The sequence below is a fragment of the Hemicordylus capensis genome, chromosome 5 (assembly GCF_027244095.1).
Source record: "Hemicordylus capensis ecotype Gifberg chromosome 5, rHemCap1.1.pri, whole genome shotgun sequence".
Lineage (NCBI taxonomy): Eukaryota > Metazoa > Chordata > Lepidosauria > Squamata > Cordylidae > Hemicordylus > Hemicordylus capensis.
Window position 1 is genome coordinate 154690544 of NC_069661.1, and position 19132 is coordinate 154709675.

The window sequence follows — 19132 nt, forward strand, 5'->3', positions numbered from 1 at the left end:
CATGCCCCCTCCCCGCAGTGGCAAAAGCTTGTTTGCTTATGGGCGGCAAAGAAGTTAATCGGCCCCTGAGCCCTGTGTGGCCATTTGGAGAGTGGGTGCTGCCACCAGAAGAGCAGTGGGGCAGGGACGAGCAGGTAAGGAGTTCCCTACCTAATTTTTAAGGGAACTGTTCCCTGCTCTACTGAACTGGCTTGAACGCTGGCGCCTGAGCCATTTCATTGCTTCCTAGAGGAGGCACCAAACTGGCTCTTGCACATCTCTAGAACAGATTACTATCTAAAAGCATGGAACTAGGCAACAGTCAATGAGAAGAGCTAAAAGAGGTCTTTCTAAATGTGCAATTTAGGACTGAATTTTAGATAGAGCAAAGGGCAACAAATAACTGGGGCACAGCACCAAGAAGATGTTCCAGACCCAAGTAACGCTTGTATAGGCAAGAGCATATAGCCTGTCATCAAGCTTATTTTTCCTGGTTGTATCATCCATAGGCTTAATTAAAAAACCATAAATATCACATTGGGAATAATGATGGCAGGCTCATGATGAGGGAAGAATTATGGCGTGTATGAAGCTGACATTGTTGATATCATTCTTCTTTTGACCCCTCCCTTTAGTAAGAATAGAGCAATATGGTTGGTTCCACAGAAAAGATCAATAGATCTTGGCTCACATACAGCACAATGTTCTGTGCATGGTGCATGGGACATGCAGCTGCACAATGATGCTCTTTGTGCAAACACAAAAATTGTGCAGATGAAATTGCATGTTAGACAGGCATTGGAAATAGTGCCTGTCCACTGTTCAACTACATTTACACAAAAACGTGCTACTACACAACTGCCCACACATTCTGTTGCCATACACAGAGAATGTTGTGCTCTATGTGAGCCCCTGAATCTAAGATGAAAATTATCTGTTTTCAGTCATGTGAGAAAAGCCTAAGTAAATATGCTTTGTGCTGAGAACATAAGGCAGCTTTGTGCTAAAAACATAATGATTATTTACCTTTACCCATGACTGTTTGATGTGTATCTTCTCTATGACTTCTATGGTCTTACAATCCTTTAGAAATAGCAAAGACTGCCAAATTAGCCTTCTGTGGGATGTATGAGGCTAGCTGGTAGCCACCTAATGGTGCTGTAGGGAAATAACTTGCCTAGTAAGCAAGAGGTTTCCAGTTCGAATCCCTCCTGGTATGTTTCATAGATTATATTGGGCAGCAGCGATATAGGAAGATGCTGAAAGGCATCATCTCATACTGCATGGGCAGTGGCGTATAGGTAAAATAGCGCCTAAAGCAAGCACTGAAATTGCACCCCCTGTCCAAACATCTGACACCATATTTCAGATAACTTTACCATAATATCAGCTCAAAAATACAAGTCACGCTCATTAATCTTTTAATATTTCAAAAACTATTTAGCAGTGGACGTAGCCAGACCAAAAAATGCTGGAAAACTACAAATTTCAGTATGCTGAGGCTCATGAAATACCCAAATACTATGTGGAGGTGTACCTGGAAAACTAAACCGAAGTGCCTGTCTAATTCTCTACTATGCATTGTAGCATCACTATTACGTAGGTTTTAAAAATAAATGGAGAATTTGGCTTTTCCCAGATACTCTGAAAATAATTAAAGGATATGCAGAGTAAACCGAGTCACTACTTGGAATATATTCTAATATTTCAGAAAGACAGTTTAAATGAGAGAGAGCAAGAAACTCCCAGTGGGCCTTAATATTAAGGATTTCACACTGATTCAAAGACAAACTCACCATTAATAGCCATATTATTAAGACATCACATTTAACTCACTTATCACAAGAAGCAAAGTAAGAGCAAATGAATACAATCCTAGCTCATAAGCTTCAGCTCAGTATTCACAAGCCCTGATTCTCTGTACATAGTGCCAAACTGAATATGTGTACAGTGACTTATATTATATTAATTTTTTTAACCTGTAGCCCCTTCAGGGGGCTTCCTAAAGGCTGGGGGGGGGGTCCCTGCAAAGGTTACCCCTCCCCCCACTGGCCTCTTAATTCATCGCTGCAGTCCATCCCGGGCTGATTTTTGGGCCTGTTTGGACCTGCAAAGATCGGTGTGGTGGCCGTTTTGGAGGCTGCCACACATGCTCAAATGGCCTCTGTGAGGCCTGACATGGCCTAGGGCCTCACAGAGGCCATTTGAGCATGCATGGTGGCCATTTTGTTTTCTGTGGCCATTTAATTTTTTTTCATTTTAAAAAATGGCGCCCCCCTCAGGTGGCACCTGGGGCACGTGCCCTGCCTGCCCCACCCTAGATACGCCCCTGTGCATTGGTGATGGCAGTGGTAAACTCCTCCTGTATTCTACCAAAGACAACCACAGGGCTATGTGGTCATCAGGAGTTGACATTGACTTGACAGCACAACTTTAATTTATTTATGTTTGATGTATGACCAGAAATAACCATAAGGTGATTTTTCCCCTTAGTATTTCATGAAGTGCTGTGACAGGACCCTCATATGGTAAACTACCAGCTACTATCTGGTTTAAAAAATGCTAGAAAACACAGACTTTTTCAAGATATAGTTTGTGGTCTTATTGTGTTGGGATAGTCCTTGGAGTCCATTTATTCTGTGTTAATAATGAGGAGGGAAATCATCTCATGGTGATTCTTCCGTAATGCTGGTTTTCTAATGTTTTTGTACCTGAACTGAAAAGTCAAAATTATACTTCCTCCTCCTCTTCCCGCTCTCTGAAGGGGAGCATCTATTTTTGATTAATGATATACAAAGATGGAGACTGGAGGAAAGATGGTAGTTCCTATTCTGGAATCTTCTGCCCAAAGATCCTCCTCCTTGTTGCTTCATGTTATTGCTGGCCCTGCTCTTCAACATCATAAACTGTTGTGTGACTATACTGTGCTGTTCTTTCATATAGTTGCAGAACTTTACCTGCTTTTTTGGAGCATGCTTTGTGTAATTTTTCCTTTTAATGCCCCACCACCACCCCGCAAACTGTTACTCCACCACACGGCATTAGGGTTCAACTAAACATCAGAAGAACCCTAATATCCAATTTATATATATCAAGCTATAGTGCAATTCTGTGCAAGTTTACTTGAAAGTAGGTCCAGTTATGTTTAATTGCTCTTACTCCCCAGTATGATTGGATAGAACTGAAACCTAAATATTGTTTTTTTTAGATTTAGAGTACACAATGTCATGTTATCTGTCACAAAATCAACAGCCTAACACTAAAAACACACTTTGTTAGAGGAATCACTCCACAGAATTAAAGGCTAAATATCTACTTTGTTAGTGAAAGTGATAGTTTTCCACAAATCTAAACTTAGAGATCTCCTCCACAAAGTTAGAACACAGTCAAGTAGAATACACTTGTTGAATTTACCTGTGTTTTGTATTAACAGAAATAATTGAAATGTCTTTGATATTCTGACTTCAAAATTTTATCTTTACTGTAGTCTCTGCACCTCATGGAATTATGGAAGGTACTTTAAAAAAATATTCTGGGTTTATTTGTTTGTTTGCTTGCTTATTTAAGGCAATTGGGCGTCCACATTTTCCTCCTTATTGGTCTCTGGGGTACCAGCTCTCTCGGTGGGGATATCCCAACATTGATGTAGTAAAGGAAACTGTCAAGCGCATGGAGCAGTATGGCATCCCACAAGTAAGTGTGCACTGCAGCAAACATTACATTAGTTTGCCAAGGACAAAATTAGGAACAAGAATTAAAATATGACATAATAAAATAGTATTAATGTTAATATTAATACTTCTATTAATGGTAAAATCAATGACGGCTAGTAAAATATTAATTGTATAATTTGTCATGATTACTAGGATTATTATTTTCAAATTTTAATTATATTGACCATAGTAATGATTTTCTTTTAAATTGGCAAATTCTATTCATCCAATCATATGTTAAAATAGTACTTTGCCAACTTATATTTGATCAGTTTAGTACTGACCATAGTAGGAATAATTGAGTGAATTTCTATCCCAGCTTTTACGATGGTATTATTGGTGTGAGCAGTATGAGAAAACTGATTTATTGTGTTTTCCATTAAAAATGCTACAAAATACTGTTATTGCAATTGTCAGGATGTCCAGTATGGAGATATTGATTATATGAACCATCGCCTGGATTTCACTTACAATAAAGAAAATTACGCGGGACTGCCAGAGTACATTCAAGAAATGAAGAAAGGAGGATTGCATTATGTTATTATTCTGGTAAATAAGTACTATTACACGATTTACAACACTCCCTTGGTTTCTTATATATAGGACTTGGCATGAATTCGGGCCTTGAAGGTTCTCCCCTTTATTTTATAATAGAGTCCTGTGGTAAATAAAAAATCAATCACATTATGCTCTTTGTATGTTCTAGACAATAGTTCCATATAGTATTTCCCTTTGTGGCCCATAATGCTCATTCTCTCTCCACCCCACCCCCCAGCACTCTCCCAGGTTAATTAAATTATTTTAATGAAATTAACTACCTAAAACATGCACACAAGTATAACACAGATAATGAGAAAAGCTATTTATAACCTTTATGAAGCTGAATTTGCCATGTATTTCCCTTCTCATAATTATTACTAAAGTGGATAAACTATTTGGAGTGGAAGGTTATCTATAAGGATGTGGCAATACATAATTTGGCTGTTCAAATCGTGGGCATTTCCCTTTAATTCTAGGGCTTACACAGCCCCTTTAAAAGCGGAAGATAGCAGGTCTGTACCTACTCCTCTTCTGCTCGCAACCACTGCTGCCATCCTAGTGCTCCCCCTAGCTATGCCCGCTCACTGGTGGGGCGTTTCCCAGCTGCCCCTGCATGGTGCAGGTATGCACATTGCTTGTGTGCATGTGCAAAGGGCATGTTTGTGCCAGTACTGTGCAGGTGCAGCTGGGAGATGCCCCACTGGTGTGTGGGCATAGCTGGTGGGAGCCCAGGATGATGTCAGTGGTGGTGAGCAGAAGAGGAGCAGGTACGGACCTGCTCCTCCCCTGCTTCAAATTGAGTGTAAGCCCTCAATTTTAAAGGGAAATGCCCACGATTCGAACAGCCAAATCACGTTTTGACACATCGCTAGTTAGCTATGAGAGCCAGCGTGGTGTAGTGGTTAGAGTGCTGGACTAGGACCGGGGAGACCCGAGTTCAAATCCCCATTCAGCCATGAAACTAGCTGGGTGACTCTGGGCCAGTCACTTCTCTCTCACCCTAACCTACTTCACAGGGTTGTTGTGAAAGAGAAACTCAAGTAGGTAGTACACTGCTCTGGGCTCCTTGGAGGAAGAGCGGGATATAAATGTAATGTAATAATAATAATTAGCTAGTCATATTTCATGTCCTCAGAGGAATTGGTTCCTTTCAGAAATTAGTGGGAGTTGCAGACTTCGTTGTGTCTGAAGTGGGCCATATCTTAGGATTGGGACTGCAAGGAGTGGGCTTTGCTTCCTCTCTGCATAATTGGGCTGATGAAAATGCCCCCTCAAACTGGCAATTGCTGCAAATATTGTATGGTGGGTAGATTTTTGGCATAATAATCTTCTGTGCAGAAGGCAGACACAAGACCAGTGATCATCACTATTTTTCAACAGGGGCCACTTTGTCAAAAACCTTCCACCTGAGAGCCATTTCCCACTGCCACACAGTATCGTGCTTTTCTTGGTGCTGGGAGGGCCTTTTGAGAGACACCAAGTCCTCTCTTAAGAGCAGGGGAGCACAACTCCATCCCTCTGGCTGTTGTTGGACTGCAACTCCCATCATCCCTGATCACTGACTGCTGAGGATGATGGGAGTTGTAGTCCAACAGTTGGAGAGCCCAAGTTGTGCAGCCCCATGTAAGAGCTCTAGAAGGATACTGGGAAGGGCTACACTTCTCAGCACTTTGTGCATACTTTTCAAGGTGGTGCAGAGACTCAAAAAGGCTTTGTTTTTCTTAAAGGAGCGCCCCACCCCCAGTGCTGGGTAAAGTGCAGCACTGAACAGTTTGAATCGTCATATCCACATGGTGCCAGGGGGACTGTGCAGAGTATTCAGCTTTGGCTGTAGCTTCACACAGGCCCCATAAATTGTGGCCAGGGAGCCACTGACTCCCAGGCCATACAATGAAGAACACTGTCTAAGGCCACATTTCGCACCCTTAAAGCCAATTATTACATTACCAGAACAAAGTGGGAGTGGTTTCTGTGTGCCGGATGCCACACTACTCTGGTAATACCTTCTGGAAGAATTAATTTAGACTGGGCAACTGTCATGGTTCCTGTCCAAGAGATTCCCTGGTGGTAGTGGTGGGTAGTATTTACCTGCCTTCACCATGTGGGGAGAAATCAGATGAAATGTGCAATAGAAATGCACAAAACATCTTTACAACATAAGCCTGATATTTTAGATCTAATACAAGATCCCTAAGCACACCAAAATACAGAGTTTTAATAAATGCATCACCAGAGGAAACACATTAAGAATTCTTAATGCATCCTGTAGACTAATCGGGTCAGGTGATATAATCTGCAAGAACACCAATTTATAGCTGAAGAGCACTTTTTGCTTTCTCCCAAGAGTTATGCCGAGTGCTGATGAAAACATGATAAAAATGGTGTGTGCGCGGGCAGGGCGGGGATATAATCTATGGATGAATGCAAATGTGCTCAAGCACAGCTTAAGGGGAAGAGAGCATCCTGCTCTTTCTAGAGGCCAATAAAGGCAGAAGGATGCTTGAATTAAATACATCCCCAGACCAGGAGGAAAACATATTGTCTTCTTATGCTGCCATTTAGAAGCACAGTTGAGTTGTGGGTGGTGTACAACAACTACACTTGAATCGTTGTGTCTGATGGCCAGATTACAAAAGAAATGCATAATTGGATTTGAATTTCCAAGGGAACTTGGGGCTTGCATTTTCTGAACAGAAGCACCCCCCCCACCCCTGCCCAGGCTCAGACTGACCCACAGGGCAACAGGGCATATTCCCGGTGCGCCCCACCCACTGGGTGCCCCTGCGCCCCGCCACACTCAGCAGCAATGAATACTCCCCCTCTTAATGACCCGTTCTGCTCAAGACCCGGCACTCTGCCCACATCCATGCCACCGCCCTCTCAGTGCCCCCAGTCTGGCCCTGGCCCTGCTATGCAGCAAACCACTTTTGAAACCGAGGAGGTGCTTAAAAGCAGAATGTGAGATGTTGGGTGGCAGGGGCCATCCCTGGTTCAAAGCAGGGGAAATCGAAACTCTGACTGGACATGATCAAATCTTTGGGCATTTCTTGAGTAGTTTCTTAATACTAGAAAATGTATCTAATTTTGCAAAAAGGCCTGTAAAATATAGGCTTGCCGTCAGAATTCTTTTTTAGACATTGGCCTTTTCTAGGGGACATGTACACTTCACATTTTCACAGATCTTCAGAACGGCTTCTGACTGGTCTACAGTGCTGTCTTTAAAATGAAGTGTGTATCTGCCACACAAACTGGAAGCTGAACTACACATTATGTTAAGCTGAACATTCATGCTGTCGGGCTTGACTATTCTTTTAAAAAGAACCCAGTTTGGCCCCCAAGTAGATCAGGACTGTGGCAGTAAGGGGTTTGGGGGCTTTAACTGTTGGAGGCTGTTGATTTTACCCCCAGTAGGTGAACAGCAGAGCACTAAGGAAAAGAGCACACACTCCAATTACAGAGAAGATAGCAGAGGAGGGTTTTGTTGTTACCATTATTTAGACAAAATACATGGAGATTCTTGTAGAACTAAATACTAAGTATGTATTGGTTAAGTACATTTGGATAGGAAAGACCTAATCCTAATCTAAAGGACTACATAATTAATAGGTAAGGAGAGAAAGAGATGTTTCCATCTATTCTCTAAGAGGAAAGGAAGGATTGTGACTCAGCACAGGAAGTGCTGAAGAGTCAGATCAGGGGTCATAGAGTAGGGACAGATAGGGAGACCCTTACTCATTGTCTCTACTCCCAGTGCCTCTAGTGGTCATTAGGATAGTTGGTGCAAAAGGTCAACGCACTGGAACTCCATCTCCAACATTAACTGTACCCCCTGCAATGGTCTTGATCCAGATCTGGCCCTCTTGCAACTGCTGTTTGCCAGGGTGGGGTAGGGGGAATCCATTTGTATCAATAGGAGCATTTTTCTTTTACAAATAATAGTGTGTGAACTGGACTGGGACCATGATGGGGGTAAAGTCCTCTACCCCCACCCCACCCCACCCACACAGTTCATCTTTGCAGGGAGGATCCAATCTGGTTGCTGTTTTAAAGAGATAATCCAATGTAACATGTTGTTTGATTTCGCCCCGGTATAAAATAATGCCTTAGTGCCAGGGTGTTTTTCACACAGGGCTTTTAGCTTGCATCTCCTCTGGAATGGAGGGTGTGCATTTAATATTGACCAGATTTACCCCGAAGACCTTGCAAGCTATCGGGGAGCACTTCACACATGATTTGGGTTTTTCATTGTGCGTTAGAGTGTAGCCCTATTTATATCCAGGGTTAAAAAAATCAACTTTTTGTATTATTTTTTTTGGGGGGCAACTTTGAACTCACCATAAAGCCTCGCAGTGAAGCCTGCTGTGTGAAAAACGCCCAGGGAAACCTAGGAAGAGTAAGTTTGTGAAAGAGGAGGGATTTCTAAAGAGAATTCTCAAAGCACCAAACTATAATTATGCAGGATTCTTTTGGGGAGGCTACAAGAGTTAAATATCCAGAATAACTACATAGGAACATAGGAAACTGTATACTGAGTCAGGCCATTGGTCTATCTAGCTCAGTATTGTGAACACAGACTGGCAGCGGCTTCTCCAAGGTTGCAGGCAGGAATCTCTCTCAGCCCTACCTTGGAGATGCCAAGGAGGGAACTTGGAACCATCTGCTCTTCCCAGAGCAGCTCCATCCCCTGAGGGGAATATCTTGCAGTGCTCACACCTCAAGTCTCCCATTCAGATGCAGCCAGGGCAGACCCTGCTTAGCTATGGGGACAAGTCATGCTTGCTACCACAAGACCAGCTCTCCTCTCCCAGACCAGCTCTCCTCTCCCTGACCAGCTCTCCTCTCCTATGAAGTCTCACACTTGTAATGTGACAAAAGATTTTGAGTTTGGACTGCTAAGACCAGGTTTTTGCATTCATGTTTACAGCAGTGATATCTCAATGAGGTAAACTGTTATTCATCTTTTTCTTCTGAATGAATCTCCACTTTGCAAGATCTACCCAGCTCCTCAGAACATTTGTTTTAGGAGAACTGAGATCTTGAATTTCCTCATGTGGAGACACATTTGGAAAAAGGTTTCATCTCATGAAAATGTAAATAAAGCTGAGGTGACTTTATTGTGTGAAAAATATATGTAAGAATCTGATGTCAGTGGCTCTTAGCTATTTCCTACCACCCCTTTGTCTCTCAGAATTTCTTTGCTAAGAATGTCAGGACTTATTCATCATCACTTCAGCCTTCCTTGAACAATGGCCCCATTTTTGCCTTATTCTGAGTCAGAGCAAATGCATTGTTTTGATACAAAGAGAGATGTTCTAAAAGTAACAATGGTTATCAAGCAGAATGATAAACATCTATTACAGCGGAGCAACTTTAATGAGGAAGGTCTTCCGTTCATTAACTCACACTAAAAAGTGTTCGCAAAATCAAAATCAAATGGCAATGATTTAAAACTTGCTAAAAGGAAAAGGCTGTGTGATTAAAAGCAATATTCTGGAACTTAGGCATGGAATGATGAATTCTGAACTGATGTATTACAATCTTGAAGACCAGGAAATAGACATTAGGCAACCATCTTAATGTGCTTTTTTGTCAAATGCTGTTTGTTCATAGCAACCAGTGTTCATTGGGCGGGTGGGGGGGAATCACTTTCTTATTAAATATCTATTTACCACAATTATATCAACGCCTCCTTCAACAAATTCAGAACAGCTTATATATAGTTTCCAGGTGGACTCCCATCTGGCCTACTTATAGGACTAGATCCATATCTCTTCAACAGCAGAAATATATTAGATGTTGGCTGTTGTGTCAGTCTACATAGGTGCATAGGAAGCGGCTTGATGCCCAGCCATACCATTGGTTCATCTAGTGTAATAGGGTCTACTCGGACTGGCAGTAGCTGTCTGCGGTTTCAAAGGGGGTCTTTCCCAGCACTACCTGGAGATGCTGGAGATTGAACCTGAAACCTTTTGCATGCAAAGCAGGTGCTCTTCCACAGAACTACTGCCCATCCCCATTTCTAATATGTCTCTTATTCCCAGAAGACTAACAGGCGAGTAGGGGGCGGGGGCATGGAATAACTGGTCCATTGGACCCATGGTTCCACGCTACATGAGAATGTGGCCATTCTCTACAGGATCCCCACTGGGACAAACTTCTCAACTACAAAACAAAAGATTATTAGTTAGAATATAACACAATAAGCCTAATTCTCACATGCAGCCTAACCCAGGTGAGGGCAGCCCAGCTTGGGTTAGGCTGCTGAAATGTGAAGAACACATGAAATTTGTTTGGAATGCAAAATCAGTCATCAGAGCTTTTTGTGCTCCTTTGGATGAGGCTAGAGTTGCATAATATATTAGATTTATGCACTACAATAACCTTTTAGCTACGAAATGTTGTAGGTTCAGATTAGGTGTAGCTAATTAAGCTGACTTGTCTTGAGTGTTTATGTCCTGTGGGAACCACTTTTCTGGGTTTAATTACTGCAGAAGAGTAACTCTTTTATTCATAACTTCTGAGGCTCTATGAGTAAACTGAGACTACAGAGCTACCGAACACTTATGTCCCTTAGGTCCCAAGATGTTATACTTTTTACGTTTAAAAGGGTTACTTAGCCTGCCAAAAATAGTGTATTGTACCCAAGAGAACAGTATTTACTGTCAAAGGTTAAAATGATTTTTGAGACAAATTAAGCTGTTATTTAGTCATTAGGGAAGGAATGAAATGAGATTAAAGGCTCAGTTCTACAACCTGCTGTGCTGGCACTTAAATGTTTAGGATCATACCTGCTGTGCCAGAACAATCTCAGGCACTGGCATTGTGTTCATAGAATGAACCTACCCCAGGATACCACCTTGACACAGCAGTGTGGGTCAGAGCTACTATGACAGCAACAGCCTCCACCAGGTGCACAACAGTGGTAATGTACTAAACTGTTACATGGCAGCAAGTTGAAGAGACAGGAGATATTAAAGCTACACACACGATCTGGAGGGCAGGCAGGAGGGTGCATGGCGGAGGAGGCAGGGACAAACCTACTTTTTCCCAGATGATTGCTGGTTCATTCTTCGGCATGCCGCTATGAGCCCACACAAGCCGCTCTGCTCTTGGCAGTGCGGATCTCCAGAGCCCAGGAAAATGCTTCCGAGCCTCAGGATATCCCATAATGCACCTCGTGATGAGTGCAGTGTATTTGGGGATACCGAATGCTCTAGGTGTCCAGCTCTGTGCACACTTGTGCCCTTAACTCTGGCTAAAGGCTGGGCTAAGAAGTAGGGTTAGGTGTTGCATATGAGCAGCCTAACCCAAGCTGGGCTGCCCTCACCTGGGTTAGGCTGCATGTGAGAACAGGCTTATTGTGTTATATTCTAACTAATAATCTTTTGTTTTGTAGTTGAGAAGTTTGTCCCAGTGGGGATCCTGTAGAGAATGGCCACATTCTCATGTAGCGTGGAACCATGGGTCCAATGGACCAGTTATTCCATGCCCCCTCCCCCTACTCACCTGTCTGCATTTGGATGTACTGGAGAGTGTCCTCTCTGCAGTCAGCAAGACTGCAGAGAGGTGGGGGAACTGGCTGTGCGGGCTTCCTTCTTGCCTGAAGGACAGCCCGCACAGCCAGTCAGGGAGGGAGAAGGAGTTGCTTCCTTCCTCAATGCAGCCAGTGCTGCATTCGGACAGCAGGGAGGCTCCATAGACCCTCAGCTTAGACAGGAAAACTCATTACAAACTTAGGGTTCAAAGTGGAGTCTCCTCAGTGCAACCTCGAGTCACGCTACCTATGGGATCAGAGTTGTACGCATTCAGACATAATGGTAAGGAAACCGTGGGTCCCTGCAACTCTGTTCCCCCGTTACATGCATATGCAGCCATTGTGGTGGGTGGAGTCAAAAAAGGGAAAGGGGGGGGAAGGAGGAGAAAACGGAGTTGTTTCTAAATAAACCTTTAGTTAAATCTACATAAGATTTCTTTGTGTCTATAAGGGAAGCAGCTATAAAACATATAGTCAGGCCATACTAAAGGCAGCTCATCTGCTGAGATTTGAAAAGCCTTTTGGCCAGCACAGAGCAGACTGGTGTCTGGTGGTACAATCTTACATATTTGATATATGGTAGCAAGGTGGGATTGCAACTGAATGAAGTGAAGTAGCAGTCCAGTTGAAGCAAGTTTGTTGTTGCAGACACTCACTCTGCCAGCACAGTTATCTTGGTGGTTGAGTGAAGACAAACTATATTGGCCATGGCATATTCTGAAGCCCATGATATAATAACCTTGCTGAAGCTAAACAGGTCTGGATTTGGTAAATGCCTGGATGGGAGAGTGTCAGTATATTATTATGATTATTATCAATTAATCCAGCGTGGTTATAGAGTGTTAGACTGGGACCGAGGAGGCCCAAGTTCAAATCCCTATGCAGCCATGATACTTGCTGGGTGACTCTGGGCCATTCACTTCTCTCTCAGCCTAACCTATCTCACAGGCTTCTTGTGAGGAGAAACTTAACAATGTACACCACTTTGGGCTCTTTGGCGGAAGAGAGGAATATATTTCATTCATTCATTCATTCATTCATTCATTCTATTTCTATACCGCCCTTCCAAAAATGGCTCCGGGTGGTTTACACAGAGAAATAACAAATAAATAAGATGGATCCCTGTTCCCAAAGGGTCCACGATCTAAAAAGAAACATAAGATAGACACCAACAATAGTCACTGGAGATACTTTGCTGGGGGTGGATAGGGCCAGTTACTCTCTCCCTGCTAAATAAAGAGAATCGCCACGTTAAAAGGTGCCTCTTTGCCAAGTTAGCAGGGGCTAACTAATATGAATGAAATGAAATAACTGAATATGATTATGATGCTTTGCTACCAAAAAAGAAAGTTCTCAAATTGGTTTACATAGAAAAAGAATAATAAGGAGAATATGGTGCCTTGTCCCCAAAGGGCTTGCAGTCTAAAAAGAGACATGATGTAGACACCAGCAACAGCTACTGGGGAGAGGCTCTGCTAGGGTTGAATAGGGGTTCTCCCTCCACTTTATATAAAGAGAATAACCACTTTGAATGGTGCCTCTTTGCCCAGTTAGCAAGGGTGGGTACTCATCTCACCCCATGATGACTCCATACACATATTGCTTGTTTCCAGGCCTAGTTTCACCATTTGCTTGGAAAACAGATCATCTGAACACTTTGTCATTAGAAGAGTAATTGCAAACCACTCTATCATAGGTCAACAGTGCCGTGCCAGATCACTATTTGTTCTCATGACAAATTATTCCATCAGCCTGTGTTTGATATGCAAGGTACAACCGGGCCCGAGGCACATTCTGAAATCACATGATTCAGCAAGTCAATACCTTGATGGGATTGGCATGTAATGTACCTGGATTTTTTAAAAAAAGCTCACTGTATTGCAGACTAATGGCATAAATCAGCACTAAGTTTAAAATGTTTGACATAGTTTGCATAGGTTTCACCTGAAGATTCTTTGCTTTTAAAGTTCTTGGAAACTCTTCATCTTTGAAAAAAGCTGCAGTTGAGTATTCTAGTAATTACTCATGAGACCTGCCAACAGGTCTTTTCGTAGTCTAGTACTGGACTCTTGACTTGAGCTCATACACTGGCTGAGAAATATTCTCTCTCTCTCTCTCTCTCTCTCTCTCTCTCTCTCTCTCTCTCTCTCTCTCTCTTTCTCCTGTTCAACAATAATATGCTCTGTTCATACTTTATTGTGTGCTTTCTATTTGTGGCCTGTTTTTAGTCAGAGTTGTATGCCAGAACTCTCCGGTTGCTTGGCCATGCCCCCTACACGTTCTCAGACATGTCCCATTTTCCCATTTTCATTGGTGACATGTTGGAGGATGTGGGATCCAATGGTCAGCTTGGCTGAGTGGGGCCCATTCAGGAAGGGCCTCAGTGTTCTGCTGCAATTCAGCTGTCTACCACAGTACAGTAGACAGCTGTATGCAGAGCTTATGGCTCTCAGCGTCAACACAGGGAGCACCTAACACTTTCATATGTAATGTTAACTTTAAAGTTGATGGGTTTATAAACTATTGTTAATGCATTTTTAGGTTACTGTCAAGCAGAAATAGTAGCCTGGTATGATCAGGCATCTTGGACTGATATGGTTGTTATACTATTTTTGTTTACGAATCCTTCCATTTGTTTTGTTTTTTCCTTCTCCAGGATCCTTTCCTAACTAAAGATGAAGCTCGAGGAACTTACCGACCTTATGAACTTGGAGAACAATTAGGAATCTGGGTAAACAATTCGGATGGAGTAACTCCAGCTGCTGGACAGGTAAGTGTCTTACAGAGATGTGGTGATTTTACCTTCCTGTTCTTCTAAAAAAGCTAGCCTTGTGTCGAGGTCAGAGCTCCCAATCATGTTATTTTTTTAAATAGCTATTTAACAATGACTACTATTTATGACAAAATAGGACATTGTTAGTAATTAAAAATTATTGGGCAGTATCCAGATTAGTCATGCCTGAAAATCACTGGCTGATGTATCGAGCAAGGGTTCGCAGCCCAGTAAGGTTGCATGTACACAAGTTGCACAAATGCAAAGATGGTGCAAATTATTTTACATAAGAGTAAACCCATTGGAAATAATGGGCTTCCTCTTGTATAACATCATTTGTGCCATTTTTGCATTTGCACAGTTTTGATATACAGTGGTCCCTCTACTTACGAAATTAATCCGTTCTGAATGCACATTTGTAAGTCGAAAAGTTCATAAGTCGAAAAGCGGTTTCCCATAGGAATGCATTGGGAACGGATTAATGTGTTCCGGAGCCTAGAAAAAAGACCCAGACCTCCAGTAAGGCTTGCAAACTGCACAGGAACATTTCTTTTCAAGAATAAACAGGCAGTAAACAGGCAGGCAAGTCAAGGAAACCGCATGTAAAATTCGTAAGTCAAGGAAACCACATGTAAAATTCGTAAGTCGAGGAAACCCCATCTAAAAATTTGTAAGTCGAAAAAACCGCATCTAAAACCGGATCTAAAACTGCCGTTTGTAACTCGAAAAATACTTATGTCGAGTAGTTTGTAAGTCGAGGGACCACTGTATGCAGTGTTACAAGGCTGATACACCCTTGCACACATTATGTCAGCCACTGAAATTAATGTCATCTTAGTCATGAGGATTTAATCATGATTAACTTAGTCTGAATGCTGCCCATTGTTAATAACAAGTGTCATAACATTAACAGCTTCCATGTGTGCACAGCATATGCGAACTTGGCAAAGAGGCACCTTTTAATGTGGTGATTCTCTTTATTTAGCAGGGGGAGAGTAAATGGCCCTATCCACCCCCCAGCACAGTACTTCCAGTGACTGTTGCTGGTGTCATGTTTCTTTTAGATTGTGAGCCCTTTGGGGACAGGGAGCCATCTTATTTATTTATTCTTCTCCATGTAAACCGCCCTGAGCCATTTTTGGAAAGGCGGTATAGAAATCTAATAATAATAGTAATGATATGCTGTGTTCAACATCTTGGACTTGCTCCAGGTGCTGCTACTAAGTGCAGGGGTCTTTTCAGTTGTGCTGCAAAGATTATGGAATCCCCAGAGAGTTGTGCCAGGCCCTGAGACTCCCTACCTTCAGCTGCCAGATTAAAACTTGGCCGGCTTTTCTAAAAAGCCTTTGGCGCTAGCCTAGCTCTTTGGTTGGTTTTTGCTACAAGACTTCTGCTTATTGGTTACTGTTATGGCTGTTATTCATGTGTCTGCTAATGAAGGATTTTGTTGTATTGCTGCTGTTTGGACTACAATAGTACATTGGTACTGTTCAGGAATAGCAGCTGAGATCTTCTGTAATGAATCCCAATGTTAATTCTTATGGAGTTTCACACCTCTTGTACCTTTTAGTTTTCACTTTCCCCTTCAGCTCAATACCTCCTATATGTATGAGTTAACCCCCCCCCCCAATAGTTTATATTTCTTTATTTTACTTGCTGCATTAATGTCAAATAGAAGTTATTAATTTAAGTTTTCCCCATGTTGGGGTCATTTAGACCCCACATATGCATGTATGTGGGGTCCAGATGATTGGTTGGAGGGATGTGTTTATATAGTTTTATGCCCTATGGGATAAATTAAAACCCTAGTTGTGTAGGAGGTTTACAACAAAGAACATCCCACCCCTGTAACTTTGTTCTGTACTGCTTATCCCAGTAAAATTGTGGGGGCAGCTGTGAATTCTAATTTAAAAATAATTGGGGTTATGGATATGAAGTAAGGTAGAAATTAGAAACTAAAAGTCTTTCAAAGGTAGAGGCTCATGACATGCCATTTACTGGTTTGTCTCAGCCTATTTTTAGAAACTCTACAGTTGTTGAGCAAAAATGAACACATAGTGATAAATGATGATGTTATTTGGAGGGAATTAATTCCCATGCTTTGAAGCTACAACTTACCACTTCAGAATGATTGTGTGAATTCAGTTTCCACACATAAAAGAACCCAGTGGTATCGGATCTTCATTCCAGTGAAGTCCCCAAAGTTTTGCATATTGTGTTATGATTGTGACTCTTGGCCTCATGCACTCCCCTGTCCCCTTCATGTGCAAGGGAAGGATGTTTCATTCATATGCTGGTGGTTTAAAACAAGCCAACTTTTGTCATGACATTCCAGACTGGCAAATTCCAGCCTGTTCTAAACTATCAGTGCAAAGTTTGCTCTAAAGTACCAATTTCGGAGAGGGGAGCACACAAGACCAAGGCTCACAATTGTTATGCTAAACCATGATTAAGCCACAGTTCCACATGATATCTGAACCAGGCCAGTGTTACTCTCATACATTTTATTGTTTCCAGGCTTTGCCTCCAGGATATTCAGTGTATCCTGACTACTTAAACCCAAGAACAGCTGATTGGTGGACCCAGATGTGTGTTGAGTTCCAAAATGTCCTTCCTTATGATGGAATTTGGCTTGTAAGTTTGATATCATATCTCACTTCATTTGCTGTGTGTGAGCACAACGTGCACACATTGTACAAAAAAATAATGTTTTAATTTTTTTTAATGTATAGGATATGAATGAACCATCTAATTTTCTAAATGGCCAATACCCAGGATGTGCTCATAACAATCTCAACTACCCACCGTTTGTTCCCAGTAAGTGACTTTGCGGTGCGGGAATCCTTTGTTTGACCCTCTTGGCCTCTTGCAACATCAACATTACAGACACACATCTTAAGGTTCTTGCAGATTTCACTTAAGGCATATGCGTGGATAGTCATTTTATTTTCCAGTCATGTGCCTCAGCAGTGAAATGGACACATATATAAAAATGTCAAAAACAACCCTTATTGTTTGGTCATTGAGCTTCAGCTGTATGAAAATTTATTGCTTATCATTCTCAGTTCAGGTGGGGAGGAGATAAAAGGAATTTATACCTGCTGTGAATGTAATGATCAAACCAAAGCAGCTGTGGTCTCTGACATGGACTTGTAAACTGAACTTGACTGTAGCCATTATACCACATGTCATAACAGTTTGTGCTGCCCTTTAGAAAAGAAAAGTATGGTGTCCCAGCCCCACCACCAGCATTTACTGAACAAATCAGATAAGGCAAATGGCAAGTTCTGAGGAACCATGCACAATACCTCAGTAGCTACAGCCATTTTGACAGGGAAGAGGTAGAAAACCAAGGAAAGGTCCAGACAACAGTAAGTTTACCAAAGCTTTCCCTATGGGATGTTAGTCTAAAGAATGCAACCTAGAGAAAATGTAATGCTTTTACGTTCCTTTAATTTCACTCTTTTCCAAAAAAAAAAAAAAAAGCAAAAGGGGGGGGAAGCCCTAATTCAATTTCTAGAAACATCTAAGGGTCAAACTACATGTATGTTAGTAACATTATTGATCCAATCATGCTTGATTGTTCTTCACTAAATAACAGCCATGGCAGGGAGTGTGGAGTGGTGATCAGGAGCTGGACCACAGCATGGGGAAGAGGAGCTTTAACCCTTTGCCCTCACAGTTCTGAATTGGACACTTCCCTGCCATGTCTGCTGTTTGCCCCAGGAGGGAAGCTTCCATTTGTGCCCATAGGCGTTATCTTCCTGAGACAAAAAGCAGTTGCTGGAGGGATCTGGGTTGGGATTATGATGAGTACAAATGGTTACAGCCACTTACATCACGTTTCTGATCTGGATCGCCCTACACTGCTATTTAGTGAAGAAAAATCAAGCCAATCATGCTGTTAACATAACATGTAGTTTGTCTCTAAATCGTTAACAGTAAGAACAAGAAAACATAGGTGTTCAAACTACCAGATCTTCCTCCAAATCCAAATACTACAGAGCTTTCCTGATTCGGATAGACTTGCAATATTTTCCCTTCAGTGTCATTTAGAGGGAGAAATGACACCAACATTTCTTTGAGAGAATAAAAAGTCTCTCTCTCCTAGTAACTGAAGCAAGGAGAACAGTCTACCTATACAGGCTGTAATATTCTTTCTGTGAGAAAGAAGTTAGAAAGCCTCAGGCCAAAACCCTGTTCCAAGGAGCCAGAAGCCTACAGCTCCTGTCAGCTACCCAATTAGTCTGGTCAACATCTCTCTAACAATTCCCTGCTGCTTTAGCAAGTCTAATTGGCAGCAGGTGGCTGATATCTATTATTTGCTCTTGGCAATGAAATATTAGGGGTAAATCCAAAATCCAAAACTCTCTGGTACCTTTTCACCACTTACTAACACTGAATGCTCTACTATAGTAAACTAGTATTTAAGAATTCCTTCCTTTGCTCAAGGAAATGAGTAAAAAGTCACAGCTAAGAATATTTCAGTAATATAATGTTATTGAAAATTTGAAAGTATATAGAAATGGCTATGCAGGGATCTAAATGCACTTAATGTGCATTTTATGTGCTAATTGTGGAGATACGTTCATA

General features: G+C 42.0%; 1 protein-coding gene across 1 annotated transcript in view; it reads left to right on the forward strand.

Moving 5' to 3' along the window:
* The window catches only part of LOC128327414 (maltase-glucoamylase-like), a 107842-nt gene that overhangs the window by 50884 nt on the left and 37826 nt on the right, over positions 1–19132 (forward strand). Inside the window, exons 7-11 of the mRNA XM_053256215.1 lie at positions 3547–3672; positions 4110–4241; positions 14423–14536; positions 17057–17173; positions 17272–17356. Of these exons, the coding sequence (XP_053112190.1) occupies positions 3547–3672; positions 4110–4241; positions 14423–14536; positions 17057–17173; positions 17272–17356 (574 nt within the window). The remainder of the gene's footprint in view (positions 1–3546; positions 3673–4109; positions 4242–14422; positions 14537–17056; positions 17174–17271; positions 17357–19132) is intronic.